The sequence below is a fragment of the Ixodes scapularis genome, unplaced genomic scaffold, assembly GCF_016920785.2.
Source record: "Ixodes scapularis isolate PalLabHiFi unplaced genomic scaffold, ASM1692078v2 PGA_scaffold0__279_contigs__length_252992795, whole genome shotgun sequence".
NCBI lineage: Eukaryota > Metazoa > Arthropoda > Arachnida > Ixodida > Ixodidae > Ixodes > Ixodes scapularis.
The window spans coordinates 106292654-106309174 of NW_024609835.1; the positions used below are offsets into that span (position 1 = coordinate 106292654).

At 44.5% G+C, this 16521-nt stretch overlaps 1 protein-coding gene across 1 annotated transcript in view; it reads right to left on the minus strand.

Annotated features, from left to right (window-relative positions):
* LOC8031074 (trypsin-3-like) overlaps positions 1–13081 on the minus strand; it is a 29277-nt gene extending 16196 nt beyond the window's left edge. The window contains 2 exon segments of the mRNA XM_002404148.5: positions 8102–8223; positions 13024–13081. Of these exon segments, the coding sequence (XP_002404192.3) occupies positions 8102–8223; positions 13024–13081 (180 nt within the window).
* Between the last annotated feature and the right edge of the window lie 3440 nt (positions 13082–16521).

A 16521-nucleotide genomic window follows, 5' to 3' on the forward strand; every position in this document is an offset into this window, starting at 1 on the left:
CACGTCCATTTCCTTGTCGGCAAAAGAACATACATTCTTAGAACTGAGGGTGTACCGGCGATAGTGATGACCGATCATAGTGCCACGGCTCGCAAAAATCGCCTTCTGCGCACTGCCATCTTTGTCTGCTGGTCTGTAAAATGCCTTCTAAGCATGAGCTGTTGATCCGCTGTACAGTACATCAGACCCTGCGCATGCGTCCGCAGCTCAGTGACTCAACATTTTCACCCGGGTTATAAGCGATGCAAAAGACTATAAGCGATTGGTTTTTCGACAAATTATGAGCGTCCTGGAACGTCCACTCGCTTGTCCTTTTCGTGTTCTTTTGCGCTTTTTTCTAGGCGTTTTCGGAATATTTCGTTTAGCTCCGTACTATTTGAAGAAGCGGTACACGCAAGAAACGCAAATGTGTGTAGAAGAAAGAAACACTTAGAAAGCTTGTACCCTGTCGCACACTGTAGTGGCAACACCTACGGCACCTTCGGCGCTGTCCCTGCATCACAGCTCTCAGCGAAATGATGGTGCTTTCGTACACTTTAGTGTGAATTATTTGCACACGTGTTGTGCTATCACCGGAAATTCTAGTATTGTGACAAATAAAAATACTCAATAACGTTTTTGTTTTTCGTTCCCACTCATTCTGTTGACCACTGTAGAAACGTGTCAAGTTTTAGTTCGTGCCATCCATTCAGAAGTATATCGCGTCAGTGCAAATAATAACCCATCGTCATTTGTTTCGAGTTCTTTATTTGCCGAGTTTCCTGTGTACGTCGCAGTAATTGAACACTGAGACGATTCTGTCACGGAGTTCATTCCAGCCACACGGTTCTATCCCAGTGTCAACTATTTCCTGCCACTTTGTCGAGCCTAGCGTAGCTTCCCCACTGCTTCAATGTGCGAGAGCACGTGCACGTGACTTCCTCTTGCATTTCCACGCGTTCGCACAAGCAGCCTTGACAGGGTTGGAGCACTGCGGAAGCTATGCTGGCCTCGACAACGCAGCATTAAATAGTTGACGCCGAGTGTGGGCAGAGCCCAGTTTATGGTTCTGAGGCCCTCTGACACAACCCGAAAATGAGATACCCACTTTCCAGAAAGATGTAATTTGTGTGCCCATAGTGTGCTTTGCCATAATGAGCAGCGCCAGACAGAGCTCTTAAGGCTGCCTCACACACTTGCGACTGCTTACGACCGAGTGCCGTAGGACCCCTTAGAATTTCTTGCGACGAGAGAACGCACTTACGCCATCTATCGGGTAGACGTGGAACACTTGCAGTTTTCGTATATTTTCTATTTGTTTTTTCACGTATCATTCTTTATTTTTTTTGGCATCAATCAATCAATCAATCAATTATCCAATAAATCAATCGATAAATAAATAAATTAATTAATATAATCAAGAATACATTATATCAGTCAATACATCGATCAATTGACAAGTTAATTAATTACTTAAATGTTTGTTAAACTGCGCATTTACTGTAAGAAGCCTATATCAGGGTCGGCTTGCTAGAACAGCGTCTTGGCTGAAACTGGGTGAAAGAATGGACTGCAAAATCTGGGGCGCGCCGGCGTCTTGAGACGCGGTTTGAGTCCCACCCAGCTCGTGCGCTGGCGTTGACAGTGCTTTCTTTCACCCAGTCTCAGCGGAGACGCTGTTTCTACCAAGCCGGCTCGGATTTCGCGCACCCTAACTGGCATTGAACCTACGAACTGGAAAATCTTGGCGGGTTTATTGTGGAGTTCACGAAATTCATAACATAACAAATGTACGAGCTACACGTCGCCGATGCCCCTTGCAACTCCGGACTGCTAGCGCCATTCAGCGAATGCTGTGTGAAGCCGGACGAGTGTTATGAGAGAAAGGCACGATGTTGTCGCGTCCACCCTCCACGCGGCGCCGCTTGTACAAAGTGAAATGACTTGAACTAAGCGCATATTTTGCAGGCCTTGCATTCTAAAGAATGCCACGGTGTTACGTTTTCTCCAGATAATTATTGGAGACAAACTCCATGATATAAGAAAGAGCGCTCAGTGAATGAGTAAAAGGAGTTTTTAGATATGAAACGTCAAATTGCCATGACTATTCTTTGTTTTCAATTTAATTTTTGTATGAGGTAGCAAAAATGTTCACACGAAGGGAAGGACCTATCTTTTTTTCAAGATATTTTCTTGTTTTTACGAGAAAAAAATTCCGGCTTAAATGAGATGAAACTACGACTTTCCCAATTGTGCGTAGACGCAGCTTCGAGGATCACAGGAATAAAAATTATTCTACACCATAAATAATTTAATATATAACGCATGCAAACTGGTCCACTAGAATTAGTTAAGTTTATTTTATTTAGGTATATATGGTGAGCAAAAATAGAACGACGAACTTGTCTTCTTGAGCAAAGTTTTCGAACTGAGGCATTGTTGGTCGAATTTCGAAGGCGTTTTAGAATTACTACTTTGAGCTGAAACGTTTTTGTGGAGTATTTTATACTTTGTACAGTTTTAAATAAAAAATTTAGAATTATACTACTATAAATGTAGCTGGTTTTGTTTTTGCCTTCCGTCCGGAATTTTTTTATGAAATGGAAAAATTACGAATTATGCAATATTTATGCGCCAACTAAAAAAAAAAATAAATAAATAACCAGCCTCTATTTTCTCCAAAAATTCTTCGATGGAATCTTAAAAATAAATATATCCAAATCTATATATATATATATATATATATATATATATATATATATATATATAAAATCTAACCATGTTGCACATTTTAATGAAAAAAATTTAGCCGATTACAGTTGATTACTGTTAAGTTGCTTCCGTCTTACCAACTAATTGTACTTAGAACTGCACACCTCAGTGACCGTAATATGTCGTATTAACGTCGAGGCACCCATAAAGCAGTATACAAAATGACGTGAGCTATTTCTTTCGGTGATGTGACTAATACTGTCTATGAAAAACTAAACTTCGCCGCGTGGTCCGTTCTTAGGGTATTGCAACGGCGTAGACATGGTGCGGTGTGGGGGTAAACAAAATAAGACTTCCGCCCCCCCCCCCCTTCCCCCAATATGATAGAGATGCTCAAGAAGATAAGTTTTCAAATTTATTTAGTTTTTCATATGTAAGCTCAGATAAAACAAATATAGCGAATTATAGTATGCCAATATGAGTGCGGTATGCAAATTATGTACATAAAAAGTTGCCTCAAAGCGCAGTCGGTCAAGTCGGTTGTTTCCACCCTCTTCTCAGACGCGACATTTTTTCACGAAAACAAGGAAGTATACCTTGCAAAAGTACAAGGCCCGCACTGTCACGTGAACATGTATTCCTACCTTGTGTAGAAAAAAAGTAATTAAAAATCAAGAGTAGACAGGACACTCCTACGACTGTCCTGATTTGAACACACCCTTTGGTAAGCGACATCTTAAAAAACGCCGGGAGTGGCTTGTGTTCGCGCTTCCTTCTTCGTGATTTGTTCACGGTGTTCTTATCGGTTGATGCTATTCAATTTAAGTGACTGCTGAGCGATAATAGGAAGGTCTGCTATGCGAGAAGCAACCCCCTCCCCCCCCCTCCCCGTCCCCCCTCCTTCGTACTGTTTCTCTATATTCCCCAAAATGTCCCTGCGTCCGCTTTTTTTTCCCGCGGGCTACTCGAAGAAACAACCCACTGGAAAACGAGAAGGCTGGGAACAAGCGTACGTTGAAATCGAGAAATGAAGTCTTCGATGGGGACAGTGATCAGTCTGCATCCTCGTTGCCAGTGTCTCGACGCGGTTCTTATTTTTAGGTCTAAACCTGCGTTCGGCCTCCTTATTCACCGAGATTTCTCTCAGTGTAATTAAATATATTTTTCATCGAGAAATAAAGACGTTCAGAGAAACTTTAAATAGCAACAAAGAATAACACAACCTTTAGGAAAATAGTGTTTTAGGTTCCTTGCGAAACGCTGTGTAATGAAAGACTCTGTTGGTATTCACATTTCTCCGAATGAGGTTTCATCATTTTGATTGCAGTGGTTGGCCCCCTCTTGCATCCGAGTTGCCACCATTGTGGCGGCATCCGTGACATATACGGGCTAGGCGTAGACAGGGATACGGGGAACAAATGGTTTCCACAAAACCTATGAACATTTGATAGGGAGTACGTGTAGTTCCGCTTCTTGGGTACTTTGTTTCATGAGTATAGCCGCATCTTAAATTTGAGTGTGTTTAAAAATACGCATTGCACCATGTTCCCAACGGAAGAGTCGGATAAACAGCGACGTCCTTGTAAGGCTTTTATCGTTACTTGTAATTTGTCGAATTACGCGTAGATAACAAATTATGCGTGGTCTACAAAGAAACAAAAGGGCGATGTCATAGTGATACAGCCAGAACCATAACGTTTTATGGCCTGTTCAAACATCTGCAACGAAAGCATTAGCTACGACTGCGTCCGTTGTGACCGGAGCGACTGGAACGACCGCTCTGCGCCGCGCGTTCCACTCTTGTAACCACTGCAACGAGCGCAGCAACTATGGCAAACATGGCGGTCGTCAGCACAGCGGCCTTTTTTCTGCCCATGCAGAGCGCGTGAACGACTGACTCTCTCCTTTTCTCTCTACATCCTAACAACGCTAACAACAACCGCCGCCGTTAGCTGTTTTCGCGGTGCCTCTCAAAGGAAGGGGACGCACTGCGACTCGCAGGTCGAACAGAAAATGGACAGACAGTTTTATATAGCACCAAGCTTTATTTATCTTAATTTTTTACAGGATCGGGCTCGCGGGGCTGAGTAGATGAAAAAAGGAAAATAAACATGCCGTACGCCGTCCTGGACGATCACAACTTCAACGCACGATTTTGCCAATAGTACAGATCTTGCCAAACGCTCTTTGTACGATTACAGAAGACGCTTCAATTTTAGCTGTAGCAACGAAGACTTTTCTTTCGTGATCACATAGACGTTGCAAGCGTCCAGGAATGCTAACACTAATCATCTTTCTCGGTTGATGAAGACCTGTAAAATTTTCCATCCTTAAGACACATCTTCAAAAACAGTACGCACCAGTAGTACCTTGAACATGAGCACACAGATGGAATACGCGAAATAAGAAATCCAAGCGATGCTCTAGGGTTCAAATGCCAAGAAAGTACCACTGGAGTCGAGATAAACAAACGCGACAACACGAGCGTTTCTCCTGTCTCGAGGGTATACCGCCACGACATCGCCGCACGTGTAGGTGGATCAACTCTTTTAAAACGTGTTGGTTTATTATCGGGACACACGACAACAATTTACAGTCAAGGACAGCGCTCTACGCGGAACTATGAGCTTTCACCACGCCGACCACGTCGACGATCACCGCCGACGCCATGTTTTTCAGCAGATAGCAAGAACCACGACCGGCATGCAACGCGCGGGGCCGAGCCGTCCTCGACCCATGATTGGTCTGTCGATGTGGTCGCTCGGTTCGTTCCAAAACGTAGCGAAAAAGTTTAGCAAGGCTCAACTCGGCCGCACGCGTTACATGCTGGTCGTGGCTTCTCATATCTACCGAAAAAGGTCCAGTGTTAAAGTCGTGACTGTCCAAGACGGCGCACGGCATGTTTCTTATCTTTTTTCATCTACTCAACCCTGCAACTCCCATCCTCTAAAAAATAAAAGTAAATAAAGCTTAGGCTATTCTAAACTGTCTGACTTTTTTTTGTTCGACCAGTGAGTGGCAGTGCGCCCTGTTCTTTTTAGAGGCACCGCGAAAACAGCTGACGGCGGCGGAAAAGTGGCCACCGTACTGACGACCACCATATTTGAAAGATTGGTTGCGAGAGTGTGTACGCGCGGCGCAGAGTGGCCGCTCATGTCGCTCCTGTCACAACGGACGCAGTTGTAGTGTCGATTAGAAACCAAAGGTTCCACCATGACATTGCAACTCGAGGCTGGAACGAGGTCACACTTTAATTATGAACCAATGTTAACATCGTCTCTTAAGTGTACATCAGTCGTTGATAACGCATATCATTTAATAAATATTGAACCCTAACACCACGCGTTACGTAGCGTTATAATTCAGTTTTTGTTTGAAAATTAATTATCGTAAGCCAGTCTCATCAAGATTGTTATCGCTAAACCGTCTTTTAAAATTTCGAAACCTATCGAAAATTAAAAACAGCGCGGAAAGACGAGGACCAGACAAAGAAGTGACACGGACGTAGCGCTGCGTCCGTGTCACTGGTCTGGTCCTCGTCTTTCCGCGCTGTTTTTAATTTCCGAAGTATGTACCAAGTCGCCCAAGCCTCAACTTTAGAAACCTATCGAACACGATGAGACCACTACGTTCTGGGCATATCTTTACTATGGGTATAAGTTACACGCACATGAAAGCTTTGAAAAAAAATCCCTAAAAATAAATGCCTCTTTTAATTTGGTAAAACTCACTGCGGCATCTAATTTACAGAAACCGCAGCGCAAGCACAATTAACTTTCTTTGATCTAGGCTTTTTAGAGTTTTCAGTGGTCCAGAAAGAGAATAATAGTAATTATAATTGTGCGTACGTCCCTTAAAATTTGGCAAAGCTTAAAAAAAAGAAAATTTTTCTATAATATTGTTTAAGCTGTTAAATAGCAACGCCCCCACATATTACAGCCTTTCTCTGAACATAGGCGCAAATCGTATTTGTTTGAAAGTTTTAAAGTAACAAGATGGGAAAGTATCCACACTATAGATGATACTTTGTTTTAAATTGTTTTTCACCAGGTCAAAGATGCAAAATACCTACAGTATTAAAGCACTGTCTAATGTGATAGGGCTTATTTTGGAGTATCCTGGGTACTTTTGAATACCCAAAAGTCACTAAAAATAAATGAATAATAAAAAAATTACGCTTTTTTATAGTTATTCTTGAATAGATACTGGACTTCAAATTCGCCTCTTTTTTGCAAGATGGCCATGAATACTTTCGAAATTAAATTTTGAAAAGCGAAACGAGAAAAACAGTGGGGCTTATATGCTTGTAGATTATCAAAGAAACAATACGGTTCTAACGCAATACAGACAAACTTTGTGGGGTACCAATACAAGCTCATGTAGTTTTTAGATAGAAAGACTCGACACTGTGGAGATAGTCTGGGGACAAAACAAGGTCCTTGGAAAGCAACAAGTCTACTTCCATTTCAAGAGCAAGACTTAGGTTGACATCGACATCTACCACATATACATTCTCAAGCTTATAGCATGTCATAGTTACCGGGTTTGCGGACCCTGAAAACTATCAAACTGAACATTGACACAAATATAAAAAAGTGTAGTCAATTGTTTTACAAACGAAGGCTGTTCCAGATTGACGTGTCTTCTTTTTAGAGCCCCGACAGCGTGTATTCTAGGTCGAGGAATAAAAAGAGGAAATACAAAAACAAATCTTTTCCGGACTGTCCACGCGTTAATTTGCTTGTGTGCCCACTCAGCGTTTGTTTTGTTTTACCGCTGATATCCTGCCACGCGGAGACAACACGAATGGGTTCGCTTGTTCTTTTTAAACGTCAACTAAACGAGGAGTGACAGGTCTCTTCCATTTGTCGCTGTGACGAACTGGATCTACCGAGAGACCAGGGTTATAGGTCTCGTTTGGTGACGACATTTGTCGGCAATCGCTGCTACCGGGCCTGGCCCGTGAAAATCCCAGTGAACTTCAAACTTCGAATATGGCTCGGTTTCGCAACGGATCCCGGATGTGTTTGGTGTACCTTAGTCTTGACTCGCTAAATGAATCTGAAAATCAAAGTGTCGTAACATTCTGACGTCATAGTGTGATTGCCGACATGACCCATGGTGTAAAATTGTGTCACTAAATTTAGCGGATAAATTTTCTTTCGAAATATAGCGGGAAATTGTTTTCGTTAAATTTAGCGGAAATTTAATGTCACGCGATGTCATGGCGTCAGGTGACGTCATAGTTTCACGCGAACACAGCCCTCTATGTTTAGGATTCCGCAAAGCCGCTAAATTTAAAGTGCTGCGTGTAACTGTATCCAGTAGTGGGCAGGGTCTGGGCTGTCCCCGCATTTCACTGGCGGGACACGGAAAGCAATCGGGGATTGGTTATGGCTCATGAACCTACCTGAAACGGGAACTCTGCAAGTCTGGCGTCGCGTCCTCCAATAATCCTGGCTGGTGTGTCCAAGTTGGTTTCGGCGAGCCGCTTGCCGAACTGGTACAGGGGCCTCGAAAGGGGCGGGAAGTCTTGCCCCACACCAGGAACAGAGGAAACGCGTGTTTGAAGTCACGTATGGCATAACATTTTCGATGGCAACGGTAAGTTATGTCTGAGCTGAACCGTGTTATAAAGAGGAGATATTTGCATCAATCTCGGGTGTTGTTTAAGATCTGTGGCCTTTAATAGCGTACAGTTTCTCTAGGTTTATTTACAATACGCTGTACTCTTTCACACCATGCGAGTGATGTCGCGGGTGAGCGCGCTGAAAAGTTACAGCTTTGTATTTTCATCTTTACGCAGGGTCTGCACAGGTTCTTGAGACATTGGGAAAATCCCGAATAAATAATTTAGCCTTCGATTGAGAATTGTTGAATTTTCGACATGAATTAAAACACGTTTATTTTAAATTATTATTAAGTACAATCTTAGCGGCGCGGGAAAGGAAAAGAAGCAAACTCGAAGCGGCAATGGACGTTTAATCACTTCAGTGGATTCAGTGGACCTGAGAGAGAAAAATGCAAATACTAGAAAACATTAGTAAACACACTAAAAAGCGGCCATAATGCTTTCAATGAAACGCCAACTCATGGCACATATCTTGAATCTTGCTTAATAATATATCTCCACACAGGCTCTTCATCTCAAAATAGGGGATCATTTACTTTTATGGTCATTCATCGTGCGGCTGAAAAATGTTTAAAGCACTTAAGATTTATAAACGGATCTCACATTATTTCTTAAGCGCATATTTGATTCCCTATAAAGGTGGTACGGTCTAAAAATAGATGATTTCACAGAGGCCACTAACAACACATGGCTTGCTCGGCTGGCTCATACAGACAAAATATTAAAAAAAAAATCACCATGGCGAGTGTTGGGGCAACATGTGCAACCGGAAAATCACCAACATGGATTTGCGACTCGTTGTGATCTCAAGCTGCCCCACGGTAATAAGGTTGAATCGAACTAAATTCCGTTAGTTTTCGTTTATCCATTACCGTTTATTGTGGATTGACCACACTATGTCGCTCGTTACATGTAGGTGTCGATTTATATCGAGTCCCGTTTTGTCCCCTTTAGATGTTTTATTTTGTGTTTTAGACATCGGGACAACCCATCGGTGCTTTCACTGCCGCTGAGTATTTGCTTTTAGCTTCTGATGCGCAACTTGTCCTGATCGTTGACTGAAACATGGAGGTAATATTTGAACCAGTCGGTAAATCCTTAAAAAAGTCTCTTACTTTTTTTTATTTCAATACTAAATTATGAATATACGCATTCTTCACGTCTCTTTTTGAGTAACGTATATAAGGAGGAAAGAAATGTTTAAACTAACTGTCTTAATTATAACTCTTCACATTACCCAGTTAAGTGTGGCAAATGCTGGGTTGGAATAAAACGATTGGAAATTAAAATATATAGGTTTATGCAGAAAAAACTTAAGGTCATTCGTGCATTTGATACAAGCGTCCATCACGTGTGAGGCTGTCATAATACATGATATTTATGGAGGCTATTTTTGTTTTCGGGACCACATGGGACTGTCAGAAAGGTTATCTTTTTGCCCTCCTGATGGTGCCACTGCATTTTGTGACATTTATGTGAACCCGAGGGCACGTGCAGCCGAGGAGAGACGCCGGATGCAGGACAATAGGTAACCAAGGGCTACTCTTCCTCCACAAAGTGCCTTTCTTTGCGTTTGGAAATAGGCTCTACAGTGGGATTTCAAACTCTGCACTGTCTGGAGGACAGCACAGGAATGGCTTCGAACTGACCAGGTGTGCGTCCCATTTCAGCGGGAGCCGGGCCCGAAGGCCTCCCCCCTCCCCATGTAGGCTGCCTGTGGGCCTTCGAGGTTACTCATACGTACCTATAAGTACGCAGTAGAATAGATGCTCATAGATTATGCCGCACCAAAGTCGCGTTTTTTTGTCCCATGACGCTTGGAACTATTACGAAGCAATAAAAACAATTAAAGACAAGCGTAAATTTTAGCTCGAATAAAAGACATCACACCTAAAACCCTCATCTTTATTGTTGCACGGATGACATTCCTCGCCGAGATTTCAGATCCGGAATTTCACCGTTTCTTTCGCCGATTTCACTTATTGCCTTTCTATCTGTTCCGATGGGAAGTGAGCCAGCAGCTTGGGAACTATTTTCAGAAAGTTGGTATTTTTTATTCTCCGGATGCTTGACTTCAATACAGTAAACCTAATATTCGTAGGGTATCGATGTCTCGCTGCGTGACGAAAGAAAAGCTCGAAACCTTATTTTAGAGGGACATTCCCGAGTCAGAATCTTAAAAACTCTTCGCTTTAATACAAGATCACCGGTAATCGGAGGGACGTATCAATGTTCTCTGGAAGGCGGAAAGGAGTGGGCCATTTGTTGTCAAGATTTAATCTCAAGAGTCCATTGCAGCTTTATGAGAGCGTGACTATACAAAGAGCTTTACTGCCGCACAAAGACACGTCTTGCGTAGCTACGCTATCGCGTTCTTTTTTATTTGACTAAGACTTTAGACAATTTTTTATAAAGAGTGACCTTGACCTTGCGTGGAAGTAGATGCATAATGATATTTTAGCGCCTGTGCGGCCTCCACCCCGATCCGCCCCCCCCCCCCCCCCCCCCCCCGACAGGGGCTTCGTATTCGCGTGTGAGGCGGGAGTGTAACTCTCCCACAGAGGCGGAAAGGTCGCTCTACAAAGGTGTTCTAAGGAACAAGCAACGGTATTAAGTGCCCATGTTTTAGAGCGTGGCAAATTGGATCATCTTACAGGTTTAGGACTTGAAGGTCATCAGAGATGCGGAAACAGCTTGCGTCGAAAGGGGAACGAAAAATGAAATCCTGTATGCTTATTACGGGGTTTTAAAAATGCCGGAAATCTCCTTGGGCTGAGTGTTTGTAAAAAAACTCTATCCATGCGCAAAAAAAAAAAAAAAAAAGTTCGTAAGGTGGGAATTTTTTTTTTCGCGCAGTCACTGTTTGTATTTTTTGTTAACACTCGCTCGTTTGAATCGAGATCCGTGGTTTCATTAAATATTTTTTGCTTCAATCCTTCGAACATTATTCTTGGTTACCTGTTATTGATCACGAACTGCTGTCCTCGATCTACAACAATAAAACCGCAACGAAACTATCCACAACTCTAATACATATCTCGTCGAAAAAATTATAAAATATAATCTACACCCTGTGGATCCATAGGCCGGCATCATTACTTAGAACCTGGCACAAAGACCGACGCACCAGTTAAACTAAATTCGCTAATAACGTTTCGTAAATAGCGTTTTCTATAGTGACTTAGTACTAATAGCATAACACGTTTTGTACAATCACTTTCTACAGTCCGTGACAGCTTACGAAGCACAGGGCGTGGTTTCTCATGTTCACACTTCCTGGTTTGCGGTTCATTCTTCGCCGTGCCTAGTGTCTAATGCGACAATCTCATTGACTGTGGAGCGACAATAAAATGCACGAGGCTCGCCATGCCTCGTGTTTCTTAAGTTGTCGATGATAACAACGGGACTGACGGTCTTGGAATAAGAGTTCACACGACTCATAAGACTTAGCTGTGCGCGCAAATGTCTCTATAGCTTTAAAGTCTTTACTCGGAAATGGATCATCGTTTTGATAGACGAAACCCAGCAAATGTAAAAAAAAGAAAAAAAAAAGAACGTTTACAACTCGCTGTAACGCCGAATTTGAGCGCAGCTCTTGAGGAAAAGGAGGGAAGGGTACTGAGGGGAGGGTGTACTCCTCCTCCCTCCTCACCTCCTAATTCTGTCTGCTATTCCTCCCTCCGACCGGCGTCGCCGTGGCTCGGAGGGAGGAACATCGCCATCTTCATCAGTGACGATGCCGATGTGATGACGTCATCAGTGACGTCCCCAGTGACGCCACGTGTGACGTCAACGTGATGACGTCATCATCACTGATGATGTCATCACATCGGCATCGTCGCTGATGACGTCATCAGTGACGTCACTGATGACGTCATCGTCATCGGCATCGTCACTGATGACGTCATTGGCATTGGCATCGTCACTGATGACGTCATCAGTGACGTCACGCATCCCATAATGCACCGCACAGTTACGCCGACGGCGGCGCCGCTCAAGCCGAAAACGGGCGCCTAAGAGCTGCGCTCTAAAAAGAGAAACTCTCCGGAAGAGGTTATTGAGCAGGACGTTAATCTGTTCAAGATATTAAGGCAGACACTATTTATGAACCCCGACGTTATCGTATAGCCTCGCCATCTGCGGTGCCTCTTTCCTGTACGCCAACACGTTGTTTACAAACAAGCCTGCGTTTTTACCACAGCAGGTATGGGCGAGGCGCGTGCGTAGAAACCAGATTCGATTGAACTGCGTGCGCATGCGCCGTGCCGAACAACAGCGCCACCTCAGTACCTATGCGCCAAAGACGCGCGTTGGTCTATGCGGAGATCAAGTTCGTATGCTTCTTTTGCAGGAGTGGAGGTGACGTCAGAACACCGAGCTCTGATTGGCTCTAGTTGAAAGATAGCAGGTAGACTTCAAAGGCAGCTGCCTTTGAGGTCTACGCACTATCCTTCGTTCAGAGCCAATCAGAGCTCGGCTTTCTGACGTCACCTCCCCTCCTTCAAAAGAAGCATACGAACTTGCGCTCCGCATACAGTAATAATTAGCTAGTTATAGGCATTACTGAAAGGTATATGCGAGTGATTTCTTCATAAAATGGGCACGCTTCGGAAGTCTTCCAGATAAATATGTGGCTCGAAAAAGGAGCAAAAGGGGATAATAACGAAGCCTAGTGGCATTACAAAGAAAGCGTCCCTTACCCATTGTTTCCGCTGTGATGACCAATGTTCCCAGGAGCATGAACGGCCGTGTCCACATCTTTCGAGGTCAGTGTGTTTCATGCGACGAGAAACGTTTTCTTTTCGCAGAAAGCTTCACTATATATACCGCTCAGTCGCGCGCGTACATGGCAAAATGTCAGATTCATTTACGTGAATTCACGTCATCTAGATTACCGCGCACTCGAAAAGGGCAACGTGGGGTGCTCTGCTGCCAAGCATCGCTTATCACGCTTGTCTGTGCCTCGTTCTTTCGACATTTGCGTCATTCGCGGACGACTTTTGTGTTTTCGTGTCACGGTTAAACATGTCGGACGTCAAAACATCCAATGAGGGTTCTCAAAAAGATGAACGTCACACGATGTCGGGGTGACATCATTCAATGACTTGAGCTTCCGCGTCCTCTTGGCATTTGTTTTTTTTACGCTGGGTTAGGAAGAAGGGCCGGAGATATGTTTCTGTTCACTGAATATTTAGAGTGCAAGGTTGCGATCGTTTAGGCATGCGGGAAGTGACACTCATTCCGCGGAAGCTTCGCTCTTGGCGGGTCAACCTCATCACGGGTCCCGGTCCACTGACGAATGCGTTTCACATTTTTGTTCAGGAATGCACTTATATATTTATATCAGACAATGATAAGCGCAGCAAATTTATAAAAATATAAGATATATCTAGCTTACCTGCGAGTTGAATGGTGCAGGGATATCAGATCAGTGAAGGTTTGAACAACCTTCGTAGAATGCACGTGAAACGTAGCTTGCTGCCACGGCTGCCATGACAGTGTTCACCCAATTCATTCATTTATTTGATTTGCGCGTCAGCTATCGCTTTTTGGATATGTTATTTGAAAAACCAAAAACCTTAAAAGTTGTTTGAATACGAAAAAATATAATCAATATATATACCTGGTTTTGTAAAACGACTGCAGCCCAGAAAAAAATACACTTAGTTGACCGAGTCAAAGTATAAGAAAAATAACAACAACAAAATGACAATACAATAAAACACAAGAAACAAAAGCTATGCATACGGAGGTACGACATATGCCAGCTCAAATCAAGCTTCTTTACTTTGAATGTACTATCGGTGCTGGGAAGTATCGATATACAGATATTTTGTGATAGCATCTTAGAGATACATCCGAGTATCTGTATTTCTGCATCGAGATTCTGTGCTAAACACCCAGATGTCCTACGAGGGGTCGGAAAATGGCGCTACCCGACCAGGCGCTGGTCAATCACGACATCACGAAATTGCACGCGAAGTCATGTTTGATAGGCGCCTTGTTGAGTTCGGTCACATGGCGACGCGTCGTAGGATATTTCGGGTTACTGGTCGTGAATCTGTATTGCCCGGCCTTGCCCCAAGTAATTATAACCCGCTCAAAACTATTGCAAGACCGCTGCGAGGACATCATTTGGTGATCATCGATGAACTAGAAGCACCTGCCCGGTCGTAGATGCGATGCATTTTACAAAAAAGTGGTTAGAGCAGGGTATGGCAATGGAGAAAATGCGCTTGGCTCCAGGGGGAGTATGTGAAAGGGATGAGCCTATGTAGAGACCTCTAACTGATCGGTATATTAAGAAATATCGATACGATACAACCCTTATATGCTCGATAACAGTTAGGCGCACGCGCAGCCAAAGCACAATCGAAGGCAAGGCGCGCATGCTGGAGGCGGGGTTTCTCATCCAGATCTTATGCTGCAACAGGTATTGGATTCCTAGGCTGCTTGGGAAGAAGTATGTTTGTTTTGCTAAAGGCAATATTTAACTATCAGAGAAGACCAGGTTAGGCAATCAAACTTGCCACGTCTACCTTGTTCCACGTGGTCCTCAAGCATGGCCGAACCGTGATACCGGGATGTAAAATAAACGTCTAGTATTTTTTAGGTGCTCCTGCGTGCAATTAAATAAGAAAAAAAAAAGAACACACCGATCCCATCGTATCAGTTGTATATATTTTGATCCCTTCAAGTTTCCAAAATCTGCGAAGGAGGAGAAAAACCACTTTATGGCACACGCTCCGAATCGACGAGCGGAAAGTGGAGTCACATCTTTGGAACGACCGCCGGAGACAGCCGATGGTTCAAAATGGCCGCGGCTTGAACTTGCCTGAGCTGTAACTTGACGAGCTTAATGAAATTTCCGAAGACCAACCACTACTGGTGCTGTCCACCAGCAGAAGAAATACCCGACACAGGTCGAGCGCCAAACCAAAGGGTCCATGTCGCGAACAGGGAGGAATAGATCCGCGTTCGCCACACTGGTACGGCGGGGCACGCAGTGACTACCAGCGACGGAGATCAGATCGTATGTAAGACGTTAATAAGCACACAGAGGTAGCAAACCATCACTTGCACGGTCGCCGCCTTTCGGAAAATTGAACACGCCTATAGCCTTGCGACTGCTTTCTTTTTCAGATTTTCTGTGTTGCTCTTTCTCGTTCTTCCTCTTTGGATCGATGATGCCAAAGCTTACGATTTGCCACGCTCCAGTGCCGCTTCTGCACCCCCTGAACCACGCAAGGTAGCAGCGTGCTAGACAAGGTGTCTTCTAGATTCAACAAAAAGTAAGTATTCGGTGGCCCACCCGTGGTCAGGAGTAACTTCGTTAGGCATCGCCGTCCGTGGCGCAAGCTTGATGTGGACGACCGGTGTTAGGCCTAGTAATCGGAGGCCTAGTGATCGGCCGGTTCCTGCCTGCCGCTCACGCCGTCAACCGCATCTGATTCTGCTGCTACTTATCGCTGGTGGTGTTCCTCGGAACCCCGGCCCTCGCCCCACCTGACCCCGCTGTTCCCGCTCAGCGCCCGACAATGTCGCTGCCATATAATGCGACCGCTGCGATTTGGGGTTAAACAGCAAATTTGAAGGCATCTCCCTCGCCTCGTATTGCCGCCTGTCTTCGTCAACAACAGAGTGGCTCTGCGCGGGGTGTCAGCTGCGACCCTTGGCTGACGACCTGTTCCCCTCCACGCAATACGCTGCCGCTACCCCCCCCCCCCCCGCCCCCTCCCCCGATAAGGTTATCAGCCCTTCCAAGCAACGGCCCGACCCTTCCCAGAAAAACAAATGCGACGACGGTCTTCCCAGTTCGCCTGACCATGCTTCTGTGGTTGGTAGCACTCCCGCAGCTTCCGGTGCGATTTCCGTATCGTTCTCAAACGTACGTTCCCTAAAAAGCAAACTACTCGAATTCCCTCCCGAACACGATCTTTGCCGTTTGCGAAACATGGTGAGATACCCCTGTGTTAGATGGAAAATTAATCTACCCCGTACAATTCACTCTTTTTCGGCAAGATCGACCCTCAACCGGGGGTGGCGTCCTACTAGCAATACCGAAACAGCACCCGTGCCGACGCCTATATCACCTGACCCACAGGGTCTTGAAGCGAATTGTCTCGAAGTCTTTAGCAAGCGTGGTAGGCTACTTCCTCGTTGTGTTTATTGTCCATCTTCGCTCCGGGAACACTCTT